General features: G+C 36.0%; 2 protein-coding genes and 2 long non-coding RNA genes across 11 annotated transcripts in view; 2 read left to right on the top strand and 2 right to left on the bottom strand.

Annotated features, from left to right (window-relative positions):
- Positions 1 to 6,309, bottom strand: part of brip1 (BRCA1 interacting protein C-terminal helicase 1) — a 131,965-nt gene extending 125,656 nt beyond the window's left edge. For 5 of the 8 annotated variants that reach the window (XR_002874397.1, XM_011482983.3, XM_023961282.1 and 2 more), the window contains exons 1-2: positions 1,292 to 1,486; positions 1,035 to 1,131 (exon numbers count right to left, since the gene is read on the bottom strand). Coding sequence is in view for 7 of the 8 variants with exons in the window: in XM_011482983.3 (XP_011481285.1) it covers positions 1,035 to 1,127 (93 nt within the window). In the remaining variant the exon portion in view is untranslated. Of the gene's footprint in view, positions 1 to 1,034; positions 1,132 to 1,291; positions 1,488 to 5,960 lie in introns of those variants that run through there. The other 3 variants (XM_023961280.1, XM_023961281.1, XM_020708495.2) reach the window with 3 other exon arrangements.
- A 1,452-nt stretch (positions 6,310 to 7,761) lies between these two features.
- Positions 7,762 to 8,450, bottom strand: LOC111948406. The gene is made up of 2 exons (XR_002874399.1): positions 8,360 to 8,450; positions 7,762 to 8,270 (listed from the first exon to the last, which is right to left on the bottom strand). It is a non-coding gene; the product is annotated as an uncharacterized LOC111948406 (long non-coding RNA).
- A 96-nt stretch (positions 8,451 to 8,546) lies between these two features.
- Positions 8,547 to 10,448, top strand: LOC111948405. The gene is made up of 4 exons (XR_002874398.1): positions 8,547 to 8,656; positions 8,790 to 8,968; positions 9,206 to 9,291; positions 9,679 to 10,448. It is a non-coding gene; the product is annotated as an uncharacterized LOC111948405 (long non-coding RNA).
- An 85-nt stretch (positions 10,449 to 10,533) lies between these two features.
- LOC105358310 (serine/threonine-protein kinase pim-1) lies at positions 10,534 to 17,823 on the top strand. The gene is made up of 11 exons (XM_011493913.3): positions 10,534 to 11,918; positions 12,034 to 12,222; positions 13,201 to 13,428; positions 13,880 to 13,945; positions 14,054 to 14,148; positions 14,369 to 14,416; positions 14,511 to 14,732; positions 15,372 to 15,552; positions 15,627 to 15,797; positions 15,886 to 16,643; positions 16,764 to 17,823. The coding sequence occupies exons 1-10, from the start codon at positions 11,879 to 11,881 to the stop codon at positions 15,975 to 15,977; spliced, it is 1,332 nt and encodes a 443-aa protein (XP_011492215.1). The 5' UTR covers positions 10,534 to 11,878; the 3' UTR covers positions 15,978 to 16,643; positions 16,764 to 17,823.
- Positions 17,824 to 22,127: the final 4,304 nt, after the last annotated feature.

Here is a 22,127-nt window from a genome sequence, read left to right on the forward strand (position 1 = left end):
CAGTTAATGAGGGCAATTTCCCACGACCCACCTGACCATCTCCCACAGCACACTCCTGTGTCGTGGCACACTGGTAGAAAACACTGGGTTAAGCTTAGGGTTCAGGTCAGGGCTAGGTTTAAAAAGGGGGGGGGGGGGTAGAGGGGAGTCTTGTCAGTAGTCTGTGGGTACAATTGCAGATTTCAATGGGTTCAGATCATCCCTGAAAGTCCATTCTAGTCATATGCCACAAACTCGCTTTTACGTAGAAGTAAAAGTTTTGATGGTTACTTTGAGCTTTTAATCTGTCTGTGAAGTGGTTTAAATATTCTGTTTGATGACATGCTGTGTACCCCAATGAACACTGATGAGAGGGCCTACCGACATGCCTACAACAACCAAAGACATTAAAGGTAAACTCCAATCCTATGTTTATCTGCTACATCTGGTCCTGGGTGTAAGTCTCAAGACTATCAGAGCAATCTGAAGTGACATGTGCCGCCCAGCATCACAAAGCCGGGTCTCAATCACAGACGATGCATCTTCCAACCAGATTCATTAACTAAAATACATTCATTAACTAAAAAAAAAAAAAACACTCAATCACTAAGATAAAAAATTGGACTATTGCTCATTCATGGCGCCTGATGGAAGTCCTGCAGAACATCTGCAGAGACTGGAGAAACGGTCCCTCAGATCTGGGCCAATAGTTTGCTGATGGGGACCTTGGTAGACATCTGTAGGATCCGGACTATTCTAAAAAGAGTTTGGCTGTCAAAAAACACTGATGCTAAAATAAGGTCATACAATTGTGCCATTAGCTTGCTTTTGAGGATTTGTGTTAAACAAACAGAAATGTCTGATATTTATTAATTACTTTCAGTAATAAATGTAATTTTATTTCATATTATTAGGTGAGTTTCATGGTTTTTCTGTGACTTTACCATAAAAGACTACCGTCCACGTGTCCGTGACCGTCAACAATACGTGTATTATGATCGGTTATCAACTGTTCTTCAGCGGAATGATTCATTAGCGCTAGAACGTCTACTCACCGAATTCATCATGGACAGCTGGGATGGGTAAGCCTTGCAGGGAAAGTGGATCTTAACTCCACCGATGGTATATTCCACAGCAGACGATGACATGTTCCTGTTCACGGGGGGAGGGGGGACACGACACATTAGCAACCACACATAACGACACGAGTTCACGACATCCAGCCCTTTGCCAAACCACCACGCTGTGAATGATACACAATGCCATATCTTGTCAACGTGTAGGGTTTTTTTGTTGTTTGTTTTTTACCCACCTTCACTTTGACCCCGATAGATACTGAATATATTACTGTCACCAGCTAATATTTTTCTGATATTTGATTGAAATATATAACGTGGTTCAAAAATTGCTTTTTACATTTACAATAAAAAGAAACTAAGTCGCAATTAATAATCAACATCTTCCCATGGCGCTTCCCGCTTTTCTTTGAGCAGCCTTAGTAATGTTCCCATGTTTCACCGCGCACTTCCTGTACAAACTTTCAAAACAAACACTTCACTGCGATGCATCAACAAATATGCAAGCCTTTACTAAGACCTTTCTTGGACTTAATATATATTTATTTAATGAGATGATTTATTTATAAGCAATACATAGTGCAAAAAATCATTTACTATGATATTTTACTGTAATTTGTTTATAGTAGGATTTTATTTTGAAGGCTCAGCGTAGTGCATCCGTTCAGCTGTATCCTTTGAGTTTGTGACGCACCAGGAAGTTGCGTTTGTAAACATTCCAAAAGGTTTCCTGGGGCCTGTTGCACAAAAGTAGGATAAGGGATTAAGCCAGGATATCTTGGTGATCCTGGCTCAATTGATCCCCAATCCGGTTGCACTAAAGCTGGATAGGGGGCAGGAGGATATGTTATGGTATAAGTTACCATGGAGATTTATTCTGTGGAGCTAGCCTGCTCCAGACCAGGCTAAATTCCAGGATCTATTTAATCTCATCCCTAATATCAGTCAGCAGTCGCCACAAATGGAAACCAATAGTTATTTCATTGCTCACTATATATTGTTATCACATATAACTAGACCCACTGTCATTATTTAAACGTTTGTGATCATTAATTTCAATCATTTTGGATAAATAATGAGTTTTAGATGATGTTGCTATCATTAGATAATTTACAGTTTCCCATAGACTATAAGGCTATATGTAAAATGATAGAATATTAGGGCCACAGAGGGAAAAAAGACAAGTCATAATATTGTAACCAGTTGTTTTAAAGAAGGACAGTTGTTAAAATGACAGATGTGGGGCATTTCGTGAAATTGTCCTTCAGTATGGTTTCATAAACGAAGACATGCTGATGTGCCAGAATACGAAGTATCACATTTTCATAACTATCAAAACTGTAAAAAGAATGGCTTTGTTGCTGGAAGACTAGGATCTCATAATGTGAGAAGAGTTTTAAATATCATTTATCATAAAAAAGAAAACAGAGATACTGCTCTCCTGTCATTAGATGCAGAAAAAGCATTTGATTGGGTTGAGTGGCCCTATCTTTTCAGTATCTTGGAAAGATTTGGATGCGAATCCAACTTTATAAAATGGATCAAGATTTTGTATAAAGACCCGACAGCGGAAGTTTTAACAAATAGAAATTTCTCTAAGCCAATTAAAATTAAGAGAGGATGTCGGCAAGGATGTCCTCTCTCTCCTTTGCTTTTTACTTTAGCAATAGAACCATTTGCAGCAGCGATTCGTGCACATACACAGATAACTGGAATCACAATAGGACCCACTGAACACAAAATTTCTTTGTTTGCAGACGATGTCATTTTATATTTGAGTAACCTTACTTCATCAATCCCAGCAGTGCTGGAAGTGATTCAAATATTTGGAAGTATTTCAGGATATAAAGTGAATAATGCAAAATCCTCAATTTTAATGCTAAATTCTATGGAAAGGCAAAACCCCACTTCCAAAACATCTCACTTTAAAGTAGTTGAACATTTTGAATACTTAGGAGTGGTAATTGTACCAAAGCTGGATCAAGTTGTCCAACGTAACTATGATTACTTAAAAGAAAAAATCAAAGATTCAATAGACAGATGGATGAAGCTGCCCATAACTATAATGGGAAGAATAAATATCCTAAAAATGAACGTATTGCCAAAACTGCTATACTTGTTCCAAAATGTCCCTCTGGCACCCCCTCTAGAATTATTTGCTTGGTTAAAGAAAATCACAGTAGCCTTTATATGGAACAACAGAAAACCTAAACTCCGTCTTACTTTACTATACTTACCATTTGATGGAGGGGGGCTAAAATGCCCTAATTTTAAGCATTACTTCTGGGCTACACATCTGCGCTCCATTATGTTTTACTTCTCTAATGAGAATAATCCACATTGGGTGGAAATGGAGTCCCACAATTTAAAAATACCTTTACCGTCGTTCTTATACTACGATAAAATAAGAAAGTTACAAAGACAAATCAAAAATCCTTTCTTGAAACACATGATAAAGGTCTGGTTTGAGGTCAAAAACTATTTAAAAGAAGTAAATTCTTTATCACAATTCAGCCCAATCTGGGGTCACAAGTGTTTTGTACCAGGAAGAATGGATACAACGTTTAAAACGTGGGCATCCAAAGGACTTAGAACAATTAGAGATTTGTACCCCTCACAGTCTGATACCTTTATGTCCTTTGAGGAGCTAAAATCTATGTACGACCTGGATAAAAAACACTACTTTAAATATCTTCAGTTAAGAAGCTTTGTGAATGCAAACCAAAAGAGTCTTAACAAAATTCCTCTTTCACAGCTGGAAACCCAGATGATGAAAAACAAATTAAGAAAAGGCATAATTTCGGACCTCTATAACTTATTGACATCTAATACATCAGAGAACTCAAATGGTAAATTAAAATCATGGAATGATGACTTATCACTCAATATTAATGAAAATGATTGGACAAGGGCATGTTGTAAGATTCATTCTATGTCTATTAACAGTCGACTGAGAATACTACAATTTAAATGGTTAATGCGTTTATATACGACACCAGTGCAACTAAATAAATATAATAAGAACATACCAGATGTTTGTGCAAAATGTGGATTTAAAGGCACATTGAAGCATTGCATGTGGGAATGTCACCAAATACAAATCTTTTTGGAAGAAGTTAAAATTACAATAGAAAAAATAATCTCAAAACAACTTACATTGAGCCCTATTTCTTTTGACTATATATCCAGTGAAACATAATTTTAGTAATACAGAGAGTACATTTATTGATATCAGTTTCTTAACGGCTAAAAGGTGTATTGCACAGGCTTGGAAAAACATGAGCAGACCTAGCATAAATCAGTGGCTAAAACAAATGTTGTATTGCCTTCCTTTGGAAAGAATAATGTATATTCATAAAAGCAAACAACACCTATTTGAGGAAATTTGGGGACCCTTTATTAATTATATTCAAAAATTAGAACTAATAGATGATTCAACAGATTTTTGATCTCAACCGCACGGAATTTTGCAACCTCAGTTTAAAAGCTTTTGAAAAGGAGAGCTGTGATGGTATCATGTAAGAGAAGCAATGTTCGTTGTTAAGTTTTGTTTTATGTAATTATAATTTTTATTTGTTTGAGTGCAGATATTTGTTTTGAGTGAAATGTCATACAATACAGTTTAGTTTTTTGTTTTGTTTTGTTTTTTGTTTTTTTTTAATTATTTTATTTCCTTTTTGCTTTTTGTCTTTTTATAAGGAAAACGTAACTGGTATTATTGAAGTTGCTGTGTTGTCATGACTAATTCTTTAAATAAAAAGTAGTGGAAAAAAAAAAAAAAAAAACTGTAAAAAGAATATGTTGCTTTTCTGCAGAAAGAACCAGCCTCATAAATTTATGACTTTATCCTTTTTTCCTTAGTGGGCCCTAGTACTCTGTCATATAAAATAATACACATTCCATTAAAATATGAAAACACAATGAGTAACATTATGTTCCTTTATTGAATAAGGATAAAAAAAGCAGGTAAACTACACTCAAAAACGTTCACTTTGAATGAACATAAAAAAATTATGGAAATGATTTCCACATGAATAGATAGCGTTACTTGAACAAAAATGAATCATATTGGTCCTACTTAATGTACTTAGGTTCAAACTAATAAATTTAAGTTGATTCAATCTAAATACTGCAGTTGGACCCAACTTTAAATTAATATTGTTGCTCACTCTCAAAAGAAAAAAGTTGATCCAACTTAATTGAATCACTTCAATTGGTCACACCTCATTAAATTAAGTTTATTCAACTTAAATTTGTATGACTACCTAACACAATGTATGTTGATATAACTTAATTTTTTGCTTTAAATTTATTTATACATCTGACATTGATGTAGTTTTCCAAAGGTTCAACCAATGGGTCTTTTAATTTTCATATCAAAGACATTTTCTGCGCAGTAATGTCCCACACCACAAGACAGGAGCTCAAATTCTGTTTTAAGTTACATGAATAGTTTACCGCACAAGGCGGTTGGTCATCATCCTCTCCCAAACTCTAACTCATGGTGCAAAAAAAAAAAAAAACACAACAGTTTAAATCACTAGTTAAAACAGAGTAAAACAGCTAGACAATAAAACCCATGGACAAAAACTCACACTTAGACCCCAATCTGCCCAGATAGACAAAGAAAATGGAATCCCACAATTCCTTGCGATTACTAATGTATCCAATTCAACGGTATCATATTGGATCAACATGATTGAAATTAGTAACTTTTAAATGGATTATTTTTATGTACGATCGACATGATTCATTCACGTAAGATTTACAAACATAACATTTTCTGGTTGAAATGACAAGTTACATTTTCGTAAAATCAATTGGCTGGTAATTTAATTTAAAAAAATCTTGAGTGTGCTTTATCACTGTGGCGGTGTTGACTTTCTTCTTAATTATATCTTTTACCTCCTCGTATGCCTCCATGAGGATTTGTTCTTCCGATGGGGAAAGGTACGCGGCTCTAGTTGCCATGGTAAATCAGTTTATCTGTGATCTGTGGCGGGGTCTGTTTGAGTGAGCCGTGAGCGCGCACCTATCCAGGATTGGTTACACCTGGCTTGATGAATCCGTGTCTGCTCATCCTGGCTTGGTCTTTGTGCAACCGATTAAGCCTAGACGCACATGTTTTGGATTCATTGAGCTCAGCTTAGTCATTTATCCCGGATGTCTTAATTTTACTTTTGTGCAACAGGCCCCTGGGGCCTGTTTCAGAAAGCAGGTTATGCTAGCTCCCACGATAAGCTTGAGGCTAAGGAAGTTGATAACCGCAGCTTTCGGTTCCAGAAATGGAGGTATGTTTCAGGGCAATGAGTTATATCACTAGAGGAGACACGCCCGCTTGGGAAGCCTGGCCGACGGTGGCGGAGCGTGACGCCATCTTGGTGAGGTCGACGAGGCCCACATGACAATGATTTCTATTGCTTTTAGTGGTGTCTAGGTAGCTTTTATACTATATATATTTTTACATTTATATATATTTATATATGTATGTAAATATATTATATTTATATATATAATATATATATAGATACATCATTTGTTGTTGTTAAAGAAGAGAAACAGGCAGCCTTAAAAGTTCAAACTTTAATGAAAATGCATTGTTGCAGGACTTCTTACGAAGAAAAAAATAATTTCAAAGAGTTTTTAAAAATACTTTCTAAACATTTAGAAGTTTTAGACCTCTTTGACATGTAATTTAAATTATTTAGAAAAACCCAACAATGAGTCAATAATAATAATAATAATAATAATAATAATAATAATAATAATAATTATAATAATAACAAATCAATAGTAAGTCAATAAAAAACAATAAATAAATAAATAATAAGTCAATAAATAATAAGTCTATTAATAATAATAATAATAATAATAATAATAATAGTAAAATAAATATTCAAAAGAAGTCCAAAAGTGAACAAGAGATTTACCCTAAAAAAGCAACAACAACAAAGAAAAACAATAGATTTATATTGATTCATGTGAGTATAACACAGATGGTTTGGTTTCAGGTTTCAAGCGAACAGTCTGGCCTCTCATCTAAATGTGTTTCCACAAATGTTTCTAACATATCCAGACTGTATTCTAGTTGGTACCACAGTGATCCATCTGGGTTAGCTCTTTTTATTGCTAAGATCCACTTTTTCCTTAAGTCTGAATCCATTGGAAACCTGCAAGAAAAGTTCAGTCACTGAGTCAGAAATGTATAAATCTATATAACTAAAATAGCCTAGTATGCTGTATACAGGTTTAGCTAAATAAAATGTACATTTATGTCAAAAGCAAATTATACGAACATCATGCAGCATGTTGATGACAGCCCTGCAGCATCATGCATGTCAACATGTGTATGATTAATGAAGCCCCTGCAGCATTAAAAGAAAAAAAATTTAGTACTTACCTGTGAAATGATATACCTTCCTCCTTCATGGACTCAGTGCTCTGATTTGGCAGTTGAAACCCGCAAAATTAACTGGTATTATGCAAAAAATGTGTTCACATGCATGCACTGCAGTAGTAACTTGTCCTCACCAAGATGGCGGTGCTCTCCTCCCATGAGGAACCACGTGATGTCTCCTCTAGCGATATAACTCATTGGGAGAAACTCATAAATAAAGGGAAAATCGGTGCACGGATAGAAAAAGTAAGGCTAAACATGTTCAATGTTTCTTTTTTTTAATAACTTGGGAGTAAGTGCAAAAAAATGTAAGTAAGATAATTTATTTTATTTTTATGAACATTTTCACAGACAACATTGATAACTGATTAAATAAAGCTCCAGAATTTGTGTGCTGAACACATCTGTATACTTTAATTTGTTTTCAGTACATATGAATAATTTATACACAAGAAGAGTGTTCTATCCATGTCTACAAAAGAAATATTCTCTGGAGGACAAATATGCTCTTGTGTGTTTTATAAGCTGTTAGCTGCCGTTGGATGAAAGGTGAAATTTTCAGTTCTTTAGTAAATCTGACTCCAGAGGAATCGGTGCCTCACCAGTCATCAACCTCACCGCACGACACTGAAAGACATACAAAAAAAAAAAATGAAAAAGCAGTCTTTCAGTGCTGAACTGTCTTTTTGTGGCCTCATTCTAACTCCTCTCATCTTGCTTGTCACTGCTGGCTAATTAACATATGAGCAGGAACCCTGCAGGGGGAGGAGGGGGGGAATCTGACCCCTGCAGCAGGCCAGACGCCAGACTTCAAGAGGCTGTGGAGTAAAAGATGAAAAAAATGTCTTAAAATTCACCAGTTCATTTTAAAATTCTGAAAATATTCAGGGACAATTCGGACACGTACAGCCATATGCATCGTGGTCTATATTCGTCAATATAGTGAGCATTGATGCACACTTTTTTTGTAGAGACTTCTGGGAAATTTCTATGGCACTTGATTTTGGAATTGTAGATTTGGACAGCACTACAAAATGGAGAATACGCTATATAGTGATTAGGGTGGTCATTTGGACGTAACCTGGGTTTCTAAAGCACTTTTTTGGGGTTTTCTCTCTCCTCTTTCCTCCCTCCTGCAGTGATGTCCTGTCCACCGGTTATTGAGCTCCTGGACCTGTGGCCTGCTCTGAAAATAGAGGGGGAGGTAATGTGGATCAGCTCTCCTCTTACAAGGAAAATCATGATTCTTACTCATTTGGCATCCATGTGCTGCTTTAAACATGGGTTTGAGATATTTTTTCACTTATAATTAAAGTCTGTTGTTGTGTTTTATTCAGGTGTATGCAGAGTTTCTGCGGATTACAAATCAGAACCTGCCCAACACCTTTTATGCTGAACTTGACCATCATCTTCCTGGTCGACTTATGACCCTATGACCACTTATGACCAGACAAAAGGCATCAAAAACTGGGGGAACTGCAGACGCTCTGGCAGAAACAAAAATCACGATGAGCAGGTAAATTAATTATTTGACATCTCAAGTTTATCCAGTAGTAATGATGATGATGTTTTGTTTTGTGTTTTTTTCTTCTTTTTTTGACAATTAGCTTTATTTTTCTACCCCTAATATTGCACTTTGTCCATTTTATATTTGTCTGACTGCATTGAAGATGTGAACAACTTGACAAAAGCTTTAAGTAAATTGACTTCTGCATCTGTACTTTTTTGTTTTTTATGTAAACTGGAAATCCAGGACATTCACACCAAGCCCACTACTGTTCTTCACGCCCCGCCTGTTTATCTGCATGAGGATGTCTCTGGAGATTTAAAACTTGCACAGTGAGTTTTTTATGTATCCAATAGATACTACTGTTTATTACGTAAATGGTTCATAAAAATGCTAATGTCATTTTGTTTAGTCTATACAGTTTTCATAAATGGTCTGTTTTCTTTGGTGTCACTACAAAGGAACTGCATCGGCGTATTGTTTCCTGTGATAAAGATCTTAAGTATGACAAACTTGAACAGTATTACTTCATTAGCTTAATATGTATATATTTCACTGCATTTAGATTCTCTGGTAAGTTGCTTAATTTGGGTGTAGAACAGGTGTTTTCTATTTATCACTACAGAGGTATTGGATTGTAACAGGACTCTCTTAAATCAAGATGCACTGTATTTTCTGTTGATTTGATCATGATTAGCATCTCTCTTTTTCTTTTACAGATGCAGAAGGATGAGTCTGATGAGCCAGAGCTTGATGGTGTCATAGTGGGGCTTCTTACTGTCATCAACGACCATCACACAAGTCCAGTGCACTACGAGCCTGTAGAAATCCCTGTTGTGATTGAAAATGATGAAGTGGTCAGCCTCCCCAGATTCTGTGATGCCTTCGTGGTAATGTTTGGACTCATCTATGCAATGCAACTCAAATATCCCAAAGCCCTGACCAACACGTTTGAATTTACTCAAAAGATTTGACTTGGTCTAGAAGGTAAACTACCATCCAGGTTGCAGATCCTCAAAAATGACTTGATGACACATATGTAAAACTAAGTTGAAATAAGGAGTCATAAAGCATTATAACAGACTATAGTTATCTCCCTTTGTCTAAAAAATGCCTCAAAAATATTGCACTATATACTCAAAGTTCACACTGTCTTTTATCAAGTAACGCAAATGTTTAGCTTGTTTTGACGTTTTTATTAAGTGTAATTTTCTTTAATTTCAACATTGCACAGAAGGGAGTGAGCAAATAATATTGTTAGGCAGACGTTTATGACATCTTTATTTAAGTTACTGTTACTTAATGTTTTTTAGGCAATCATTTGCCTAAAAATATTTAAGTTTTGAAATGAATAGTTTTGGGGTGTACTGACTCAAAAGATTTGATTACCCCCGAAGGGGACTAAGTCAGGGTTAATGGCCCACGAAGTATGCATTATCACTTTTTAACGCACGCTGTGGAAGCGCTGCAATCAAGATTCAGCAATATAAAGCGATATATATATATATATATATATCTATAAATATGAGAAAGTTCACCGCTTACCTCTTGTTTTTGTCCAAAATAATGAAGCAAAAGGTTGTTACAAAGAAGCCGGCGCAGTGATACAAAACATTTAAGCTAGGTGACCGGAACTACTTCTTTCACCGTGGGGTTATCCTGTGGTACTGTATATCACTTGCACACCCAGCAGCCAATCAGAATCAAGTATTCAACCGGACCATGGTACAGTAAAGATTAAGTTCTGTTAAGATAAAATTGTGTTGTTGTGTACTTATTTTTTTAAGTTGTGCAAACTTATTCCTGTGGCTTGAAAACTTCAAACTGGTGAGTCATTGTAACTGATGACAATTAAGTTGTCTTAACAGGAAAAATAAGTCATATTTAATGCATATATTTGATTTGCACAAACGTAACGCTTTTAATTTTACTCTTATCATAAAATACAAGTAGCACACAATTAAACATTTTATGTTATGGAAAAATCATACTTTTAAGTTAATCAACTTACATTGATTGTGGCAAATTAGTTTTGGTAACTTGTTCGGGTTTTCAGGGGAGCATCACAGCTACAGGAACACATTTCTCACCAATGTTGTGGATTCAAAGACGTGGATTTCAGCTGCTACAACTCTCAAAATGGCCGTTGAGAATTTAATTGCTATAGCTAACACCCACGATTGTGACGCCTCTCACAGCTTCCACAGCTTGCTCTGCTAGAACAGCAAGGGCTCTCCTGTCTTACGTGGTTAAAGTGAAAAGACTCGTGGTAAAAACGTGCTCAGAAACTGATGCGAGAGCTGCTGGGCCTAGCGGAACAGCCACCACCTCTGATTGGCTGTTAAAACTGATCTGCACGAGGGGTTTGGTGGACTGGGTGATGCATTCAAGCATTCTAGGACATTTAAAACTTTGTAGATGGAAATAAATTAAAGTAATCAATGGATTCATTTTTAATAAAGAAAATATACAATACAAACTCAGTTTACAAGAAAAGCTTCCTATCAACCACTCTGACCAATCCCCTGCCGCTTAGTTCCTCTAGGCATTATGGGTAGTGTAGTCAAAGTGTAGACAGCTTTTTTGCTTTATGCACAATATAATGTGTTGGACCTTTGGGTCTGAAAAATACAATACTGATGTTTTAAAATCACATTTTTCACATATGTTTTAGTATGTTTCAGATTGTATTGATTCATATGTTAGCACCAAAAAGTAAACTAATGCTAAAGTTCCATGCCGTGTAACTTAGCAACAGACTGTGACATCACTGATATCAGAGAGCCCCACTTTATAAGTTGCTTAGCAATACGGTTAAACCACAACACTCTTCGATCTCCAAAGTAAAGCACACATTTTGAGACTAAGGAAAGACTTTCCCATTTACTCAGGTTTTTGTGTAATAAACAAGGAACGATCATGGACAAAGATTCTGCCATGGACAATCCAAAACATACTGGTAAATGAGAGTCCCGGCAAAACTTTTAGTTACACGTTTGCTTCGTGAAGATGTCAAAGTTTGGTTTTTGTGTTGCTATGATAATATTTTAACTCATCCTGCTTTTCCCAACAAGTCGAGAGGAAGAAAAGGAAGAAAAAAGGGACGTTCCCGGTGCCAATTGAGACTCCTGAATCTGAGCCTTCTCAACAATCTACCAGCACCCAAGACAACACCCCAGTGAGAAAACTAAAAAGAAAGAAACAGGAAGACAAAGAGGAAGAAGAAATAATAGAGCCAAAGAAGGTGAAAACCCCACTGAAAGGTAAATAAACTGACACAGACCCCAAACAACACTACAACTTGTAGGCTGAACAGACTAGGTCTAATTCTAATTTATTTTTAAAGGACATCTCACTAATAATTTGACAGTACAGTGCTACAAAAATAAATTAAAATTCAGAAAATTAAAAAAATAAAACTAGCGTGACAAATTAAAAACTACCAGATTGTCACAATCCTTTCAAAAGTTGAGTTGCTGGTATTTTTAAGTCTGCTTTGTAAGACAGAGTCAGTTTGTGGGCCTCAAAGCTCACGACAGCAGTCGACTGTCAAAAGAAACACTGAAGTCCTAAATTTGTTTCTAAAATGGCTCTGAAGCTGAATGCAAACACTCCACCCAAATAAATGTCTCTATTATGATGGATTTTTATCAACATTATGCATTTCCTAATATATATCACTGGTTTAAAATCGTCCAAACCTTTAACGAACATTTCACAACAGTACATATGTAATAAAATCACATTTTTTCCAAAATGTTTTATACTGAAGTGTTTTTCAGAATGTGTCAATTTAAACATAAACACTAAAAAGAAGCCAAAGTCACATGCTGTGTCACTTAGCAACAGTTCATGGCATCAGTGATATCAGAGAGCCCTTTTTTCAAAGTTGCTTAGCAACACTCTTTGACAACAAAAAGAAAAAAGTAAGGCGCGTACATTAAAAATAAGGAACATTTTTTGTTACTCAAGTTTTTGTGTAATAAACCTCAAATGAAAGTTCTGCCAAGGACAAACCAAAATATGGTGGGAAATGAGAGTCCCAGCAAAACCTTTACTTACACATTTGCTTCCCAACGATGACAAACTTTTGTGTTTTTGTGATAACATCTCGACTCATTTAGCTTTTCAAATAAAAGCCGCCAACACATTGATATACTTGATGTGAACTCGAGCAGTAAACTGTGAAATATAAAATGAATATTCTTTACTAATTAAGCTGTTTTGTTGTTGATCTTCAGATGATGGACAAACCAAAAACGCCGAGAGGAAGTCTTTCCCTAGAAAGAAGAAACAGAAGAAAAAACATCTAAACCATAAACCGATTGAGTCTTCTGCACCTGAGCCTTCACAACCCTCTGCCAGCACCCAAGACAAGACCCAAGTGACAACACTAAAGAGGAAAAGACAGGAAGACAAAGAGGAAGAAGAAGTAATAGGGCCGAAGAAGAGGAAAACGACTCTAAAAGGTAAATAAGACACACAGACCCCATGGTTTTCTTGAGGGACAAGGAAAGAAATTAAAAATAAAAGTGTCATAACAAATGAAGGACTAGAAAAGAATCATACTCCTCTCAGACTATCTCAAAACGTAAAAATGAGTTGCCTTTGTTTTAAAGTCTGCAAACACTTTTAAACACTTTTAAACACTTTTAAAAATGCAAACACTGCAACCAAATGAATGTCTCTATTTTGCATCAACATATTTTACATTTCCTAAGCACTTGTTTTAATTGTTACAATCAAAGCAAGTGTCTGTGGTTCAACTTTACCAAGGTTGCTTCTTAAAATTCACAGCCCGTTTTTAAAAAATACATATTTAAAAAAACACTTAAATACAGGTTTACCCCTAAGTTTTAGCACAAAGGGGTAGTAGAAGTGTAAAAAAAGAAAAGCTCTGCAATATCTTGTCATTTTCAGATTCCAGTTCCAGTGACGCCGAACAAACTGCAACATCCTCAGAGAAAACTGAGATTACCGATAAAGGTCTGATGATTGTAAAACATTTCCTTTTGATTATACTGTTATGTTTAATAATATCATTTTCAATCATAAATGAACTAATATTGTATTTCTGTTTTTTTCTGTGTTCAGATAAATTTGAAGCCAAATATGTGGAAAAATATCAATTTGCTGAAGGAGGTTATGGATCCATTTATGGTGGCTTTCGGAAATCTGACAACTTACCAGTAAGTGTTTTGTATGCAGCTACAGTAAATGAGCTACAGACTTTTTATGAAACCATGAGAAAAGTACTTGGATACATTCATTTATAATCAGACTGTTGATGTTTGTGGTTTAGATGGTCTGAATGAAAATAGATTTTGATGGAGGGGAAATCTAAATGATCCCAGATTGTCTCCTGTCAGTCATCTCACAGTCAGAAATGCTCTTGTTTGTGTCTTGCAGGTAGCCATCAAGCACATTTTGAAATGCTTCATCAGAAATAAACAACTGGTAAGTTGCTTGAGCCAAATGATTCTGAGTATCTCTGCTCTAAATGGGTTTCTCTGCTTCTCTTCCTCATGCTCTCTTTGTTTTGATTCTTCAGGATGATGGCAGTGGAAAAATGGTTCCTTCTGAAGTGGCCATAATGTTAAAGTTACACGATGAATCCATTCCTTCAGATGGAAAAGCAGCGCCAGTAGCCCTGTTGGACTGGTATGACATCGGCAGAGAAATCCTCCTGGTCATGGAGAGACCAATCCCTTGTGAGGACCTCTTTCATTACATTGATACCAAAGGAGGCACACTGGAAGAAGAAGAAGCCAAGGTAGGCCCGTGTGCAGTCTGTGTTGGTTTGAGATGTTCTGTTTCTGCAGAAACTTCCTGAAGCTGAAATGTTTATTCAATGCAACCTTGTTTCATAAAGTAGTTAAGTGTTGCAGAAGCAAAAGTAGCTTTCAGCAGGTTCAGAACATTAGAAAGAAGAGTACTTCTAAAGCTACATATACACTGGGCATGTGATGCGTGGTCAAGAACGCGGCTTCTTGAAAACCCATTTAGCCCATGGTGTTCACACTGGCTTCTTCGCTTTAACAGGCTTGGTGCAAAATGTTGAAGCGGTGCAAATCTCTCGATTTGGGCACAAAATGTAAACTTTTGTAAATTGCGGGGGATGTCATTCATCCTTCACAACTCAATCCGAGTCCCGAATGGTCAAAATTCAACCTGGTTTGACTTGCAACACATGTTCAATGGCCGTTCGTTTTGTACGTGGAGCTTGAAAACGGCCATAAAAACGTGCGCAGCGAGAGTTATAAAGGGGAAGGCCCAAAATGCACATTCACAGAGACTTTTCATTGGAGGTGGCCACCTGAACGCATCTTGACGAGGCCGGCGTGCATGCTGTTTTAGAAGGAGGCTTGTGCTTTGCTGCCTCAGCTTATTACTTCTTTTTTATCTATTTCAGATCATAATGACACAGCTCATTCGCACAGCCATCGACCTCGAGGACAGAAATATCTTCCACCAAGACATCAAAAGTGAAAACATCCTCATTCAAAGCCACTCAAATACACCACAAGCTCGTCTTATAGACTTTGGAGTGAGCTGCATGGCAGAAAAGGATTCCATCCTTAGAGGATTTTCAGGTAGAAGATCTGCATCAACAAATAAAAACATGTCAAATGAGCAGGAATATGACTAATATTTATTTTTGTTCCAGGAACTCCTATAAATGCCCCCCCAGAAGCCTTTAAAGGCTTTTGTAGCCCAGGGTCAACCACAGTGTGGCAGCTTGGGGTAGTTTTGTATGAAACCCTCCATTCCCACGGCGATTTCTCAACAATGGATTTTCTCGAAGGGGATCTGATGATTGACAGTGAATTGTCAGAAGGTAAGAAATCATCTTTCTCGGCATGGATGCTGAGGCTCTGACCTTATCTGACCTTAATCTTTGCTTTACTTTTCTTTTCTTTCTCCAGAGTGCCAAGACTTTTTCCAAGCATGTTTGAATACTTCTGAAGAACAGCGCCCCTACCTGCAAGATCTGCTCCACCATCCATGGCTCAGATAACAGAAAAAGAAAACACTCAGACTCAGACACATCTACACACACACACACACACACACAGGGACAGAGAACTCAAAAGTCTGAAATTTAAAAAAGTTTAGAAATTTCAGAGAAAATCTTAAACCTAAATTGACCTTAGAATAAATAAGTAAAGTGTAAAGGAAAATGAAAAATACTAAAGTTTAGCTGCAAGTAGGGGCAGACGATGGCAATATTCTAAAATGAAAGTTTTTACTCTTAGTGCCACATAGGCAGATTTAAAATTGGAATTGGTTTAAAAAGTGGCATTTCCCATGATTACTAGGTCCCGTGTTTACCAACACTTTTTTTCTTTCGGTTTACTTTTGGTTGGATGTTTGGAAAAACGGCACTAGGCTACATTAAAAAACAGAACGTTGTTAGAAGAAACATAGTATAGTATAATTGAAAATCCAGATGGGGTAAAGATACTAGTTAAAGGGAAACTGGACAAAGGCTCCTCACACGCATTAAATGTCTTCTGGGTTCTCTGTCCACTGATTGTGCTAATGCTGACTCTCACAGAAAGATCTGCCTCGTTTTCCTTGTTGCAGTGACCAAGACTCGTCGGTGTTGCTGTGACCTTCGTGGATGCCGTGTGCAGATCTCCTCCAGAGAGAGTTGGCAGGACCGTCTGAGTCTCACATTTTGGTGAGTTGTTATCCTAAACAATCACTACAGTATGTAAAAAAAGTAAATGTACCCAAAATAAAGCTGTATTTGTTACAGCAGTGTCCTTTCCTAACTCTTTTCTTTAACTCTTTTCAACAGGACTCCTTGGCGTGGTGGTGGTGGTGCTGGTGGGGGGGGGTTGTTACATTGTGCTCCTAGCACACTTTTTCTGCAGCTCCTTTAACCCCCCTGCCTTTCCCGAGGGTTCTCCCTAAACTCACATTGGCCTTCAAGGGAGTCCGACCTGATCTTCATGGAGAGCTTGGCAGGAGAGGAGCGTGCTCCACCCAAACCAGGTGGATTTCATTGGCAAAAAGGAAAACATAAAAACTAGGAGGGGACGTGCAAAAACCAGACAAGGCTTTTTAATTCATCTTTAAAAACGTAAAATTGGAAGCTCAAAAAACAAAAATCGTTTTAATTAGAAGCGTACTAAGTCTAACAAGGTTGCATAGTGTTTAATGAACCAAAATATGTTGGGAGGGGGTTGGAGACCACCTCCGTTTATTGCCGATCTGACTATTTTCCCAAAACAAGCAATAGAAACCACAGTGTTAGATTCCAAATGAGCTTCTACGTGAGGGTGGTAGGAAATAAGCTAATTTTACAAAGTCTTTGTATTTTTCCAGAACAGATCTCAAATAATAAAAGAATATTGGACATAACTGAGATCAAATGAGGATTCAAATTGCTAAGCAAAGAAAAACGCATTAGGAAGGGGCTACCAACACAAACGGAATTCAGGGGGGAAAGAAACTTGGGGACAAGCAATATTTTCTGTAGTTAAAACAAAAACACAGATCTGGTTCCGATACACCTGTGTGGGTTTTATCCGGGCCTTTTGGGCTTCTCCCACATCTTAAAGAGGTGTCTCAACGTTTATTTGTTTCATAGCATACCGAAACCTAGCTTTTCTTGATAAATTGGGATATAAAATTCGTGAAAAGAATCGGTAAAAATAGGTCCATCAAACCTCAAACGGCTTTCTACATGACCTTTTGCAACTCTGACAAATCAAAAACAAAAGTAGGAGCCTGCCCAAAACCGTACTAGGTCTTCTAAAGCAGAAACAGTGAATTAAAAAGCACTTGCACGTCCCCTCACTGGTTTTTTCAAATTTGGCTTTACAATTGATGAAATAAAGGAAGTGAAATTGGAAGATGTGTCATGTTCTTTGTTTTTGTTTTCTTTCTTTTTTTTTGGTCAAACGGAAACTAAAAAACAAGGTCTAATAATATTCCAACAATAAATGAAAGAGTTATGGTTTTTTTTTTTACGAAGGTAACAGTATTTTAAAGCTTCTTTAACCATTTCTTTAATTACCAGCAACTGTGTTTGAAATAAACTTGAATGAGTTTATTAGTAGTGACAAATGGTAGTAAGAATAAACAGTATAATAAATTAAAAAGAAAATTCTAGGATTCTACACAGTGAAGAAAAGCCTAGTGGTGTGACCACATACTGATTGGAAACAAAACGAAGCTTAGAGTTTGATAACTCTGTCTATACATCCACCCACCTGCTAATAAAAACAAAAAAAAATAACTTAATCCTGTGAATGTGTCCAATATTTTGTAAAACAAATTGCATTAAATCTTCTATTAACTTTTTGAATTATTTCTTTAGCAGTAACTAAGTGGTAACTGGTGCAGCAAAACCTGAACTTCAAACTTATGGAGAACATTGCTGCAATGCAATGCAAGACAGTTAATATGTTGGAAGAATGTTCCTGCAAGTTTTAGCATTTGGTAAGGTTGTTGAAAAAATGACGAGTATTTGGTTTTTCACCACAGAACACTGAAATGCAGGTTTGACAAGATCAGGTTCTGCATAAAAACTAGTTTTGCAAAAAAAAAAAAGAGGTCTAAGTCACTAGGGTTGGAACTGGACTCCACTTTTTTTTTTTTTTTGGTCAAGAGTGGACAAAAGCTTTCTAGATGAACAGCAGATTGAGCTGCTGACAGTATAAATGATGTAATAATTATGTTTTGAGACATTTGAAAAAAATAATCTTGATCAGGTCCCAACCTTCCTTTGAACTGAAGTCCAACATGAATTAGGTTAAAAGTCTTCAAACACAAAGATCTTCCTGCTTCAAACTGAGCGAATTAGGGCAAAGGTAACCTCTGAAATAAAAAAAAGGAGGGGAATGACCTCCAAACGTAACACTGTTTCACTGGAAATAAAAGTGCCTTTCCTAAAATACAAGGCAAGTTTAAATGTGCCAAGAAAGGAGGAGACGTGGAACCGCATGGAGGAGACGTGTTGCATCTGCATCCAAGTTTACTGGTTTGTTCATTTTGGAGAAAAAAGCTCTTTTTCCTATCAATCCTTAGTTTTAAAACAGCAATAGTTAGCATGCCAGCTGAGGCACATCAAGTCTGAGATGCAGATCTTATAAAATATTCTGAACAGGCATCTTAGATTAGACCAGTGTTTTTCAACCTTTTTTGAGCCACGGCACACTTTAACCTTGACAAAAATCCTGCGGCACACCAGCATCCCCAAAAAAAAAGCAGAAACTCATAGTCTCTATTGATCTACAGCCCCCCCCCCCCCCCCCCCCCCGCCAATCTTTGTGATAATTGTGGCAGAAAAAGCAGGAAGTTGCAGATGTTTTTCTAAAAGATGTAATAAAAGTTAAGATACATACAAACTGTATGTTCGTTGTGTTTTCAAGACGTGTAACAAGGGCGACTCATTGTACGCTGAGGCGCTGTCCCTTTCAAGCCAATGCATCATGGGAGATGTAGTGCGAAAACTGCGAAAAAAAGGCAGAAAGACTAGCGTCTCTGAGCTTCATGGTTTTGTTCACTTGTTCCACGGTCTGATACCGGATTCTGTGGAAAGCTACACCGCTAAAGACGAGCTTTAGCTGGTGTTTTTGTTGGAACTGAGAGTTCTGAGCAATGAGTTATATCACTAGAGGAGACACGCCCGCTTGGGAAGCCTGGCCGACGGTGGCGGAGCGCGACGCCATCTTGGTGAGGTCGACGAGGCCCACATGACAATGATTTCTATTGCTTTTAGTGGTGTCTAAGTACCTTTTATATGCTATGTATATTGTTAAATTTATATATATTTGTACATATATGTAAATATATTATATTTATATATATAATATATATATATATATATAGATACATCATTTGTTGTTGTTAAAGAAGAGAAACGGTCAGCCTTAAAAGCTCAAACTTTAATGAAAATGCATTGTTGCAGGACTTACGAAGAAAAAATAATTTCAAAGAATTTTAAAAACAATTTCTAAACATTTAGAAGTTTTAGACCTCTTTGACATGTAATTTAAATTATTTAGAAAAACCCAATAATAAGTCAATAATAATAATAATAATAATAATAATAATAAATCAATAGTAAGTCAGTACAAAAAACTAAATAATAACAATAAATAAATAATTAGTCAATAAATAATAAAAACTAAGTCTATTAATGATAATAATAATAATGTTATTAATAATAATGTTAATAATAATAATAATAATAATAATAAATCAATAGTAAGTCAGTACAAAAAATAAATAGTAACAATAAATAAATAATAATTCAATAAATAATAAAAAATAATAATTCTATTAATAATAATAATAATAATAAAACAAATATTCAAAAGAAGTCCAAAAGTCAACAATAGATTTACCCTAAAAAAGCAACAACAACAAAGAAAAACAATAGATTTATATTGATTCATGTGAGTATAACACAGATGGTTTGGTTTCAGGTTTCAAGCGAACAGTCTGGCCTCTCATCTAAATGTGTTTCCACAAATGTTTCTAACATATCCAGACTGTATTACTAGTTGGTACCACAGTGATCCATCTGGGTTAACTCTTTTTATTGCTAAGATCCACTTTTTCCTTAAGTCTGAATCCATTGGAAACCTGCAAGAAAAGTTCAGTCACTGAGTCAGAAATGTATAAATCTATATTACTATAACAGCCTAGTATGCTGTATACAGGTTTAGCTAAATAAAATGTACATTTATATTGACAGCAAAATAAATGAACATCATGCAGCATGTTGATAATAGCGCTGCAGCATCATGCATGTCAACATGTGTTCTATTAATGAAGCCCCTGCAGCCTTAAAATAAAAAAAAATTAAATACTTACCTGTGAAATGATACACCTACCTCCTTAATGGACTCATTTCTCTGATTTGGCAGTTGAAACCCGCATAATGAACTGGTATTTTGCAAAAAATGTGTTCACATGCATTCACTGCAGTAGTAACTTGACCTCACCAAGATGGCGGTGCTCTCCTCCCATGAGAAACCACGTGATGTCTCCTCTAGCGATATAACTCATTGTTTCAGGGTAGATCAAGTTGCCATGGCAACTCCTGCTCTGAACATAACCTGGTCTGGACCAGGTTTAGTTGAAGGTTAGTTTGTTTTCAGAGAGGTGAAGCAGCATGGCGTGTCCATTTGAAGATGATTTAGTGGATGAAGAAGCTCAGATAATACTTTTTCCACCATGAGAGGGTGATAAGACCACATATGGATGTTGGAAAGATAAACTTTTTACTTTGATCTAACTTAATTATTTGCTTCAGTTAAGATAAATCTTTTTTTGTTAAGTCAGTTTAAAAATAACATGTAGTTTTCAGACGGTTATTTTGCTTTCATTCAAATTAATTCAATTAAGTAGGTGTAACTTTGGTGCTGAAGTTAGATCGGCACCGCAAGGGATTGTGGGATACCATTCCCTTTGCCTGTCTGGACAGATTTGGGTTGAAGTGTGGGTTTTTGACCAAATGTGTTTAGTTGTTTAGCTGTTTTACTGTGTTTTACCGTGTTTTGCCGAGTTATTTTGTCCTACTTTGCTCAAGTCTCTGCACCATGAGGGAGAGGATGATGAGTTTATATAGCACCCCTACAATCATATGATACATTATTAATGTTGGAAAATTCCTAAATGAATGAACATAAATTACACATACTGTTTTGTTCTTCTTATTGTCATAAAAATGAGTATCTGCTGGCTCAAACTTAGACATATGAGAGTTCAAGAATTATAATTAATAAATAATAATTCATATAATTCATTACGATGGAAAAAAGATTACTTGAATTGGAGTAATATGACATTTAGTTAAATAAATACATAAATTTGAGTTGTATAAACAATTATTGAGTTTATAGACGTAAGAAATTAGGTTGAATACATTTTACTCAATTACTTGTTACCAATAGAAGTAATTCATTTAATATATATATATATATATATATATATATATATATATATATATATATATATATGCATCACATGAAAATGGAAAGTGCGTTTACTTTGTCTGTTCTTCTACTACAAGCAGAAACTCTTTCTTTTAATGATGCAGCCGTGTTACTTTTTTGGTGGACGTATAATTTTCATACGCCGTCATTAATCTCCGACTCAACAACCAATGCCATGTTTAAAGTCACTTTAATCACATTTCTTCTCT

The sequence above is a fragment of the Oryzias latipes genome, chromosome 13 (assembly GCF_002234675.1).
Source record: "Oryzias latipes chromosome 13, ASM223467v1".
Taxonomy (NCBI): domain Eukaryota; kingdom Metazoa; phylum Chordata; class Actinopteri; order Beloniformes; family Adrianichthyidae; genus Oryzias; species Oryzias latipes.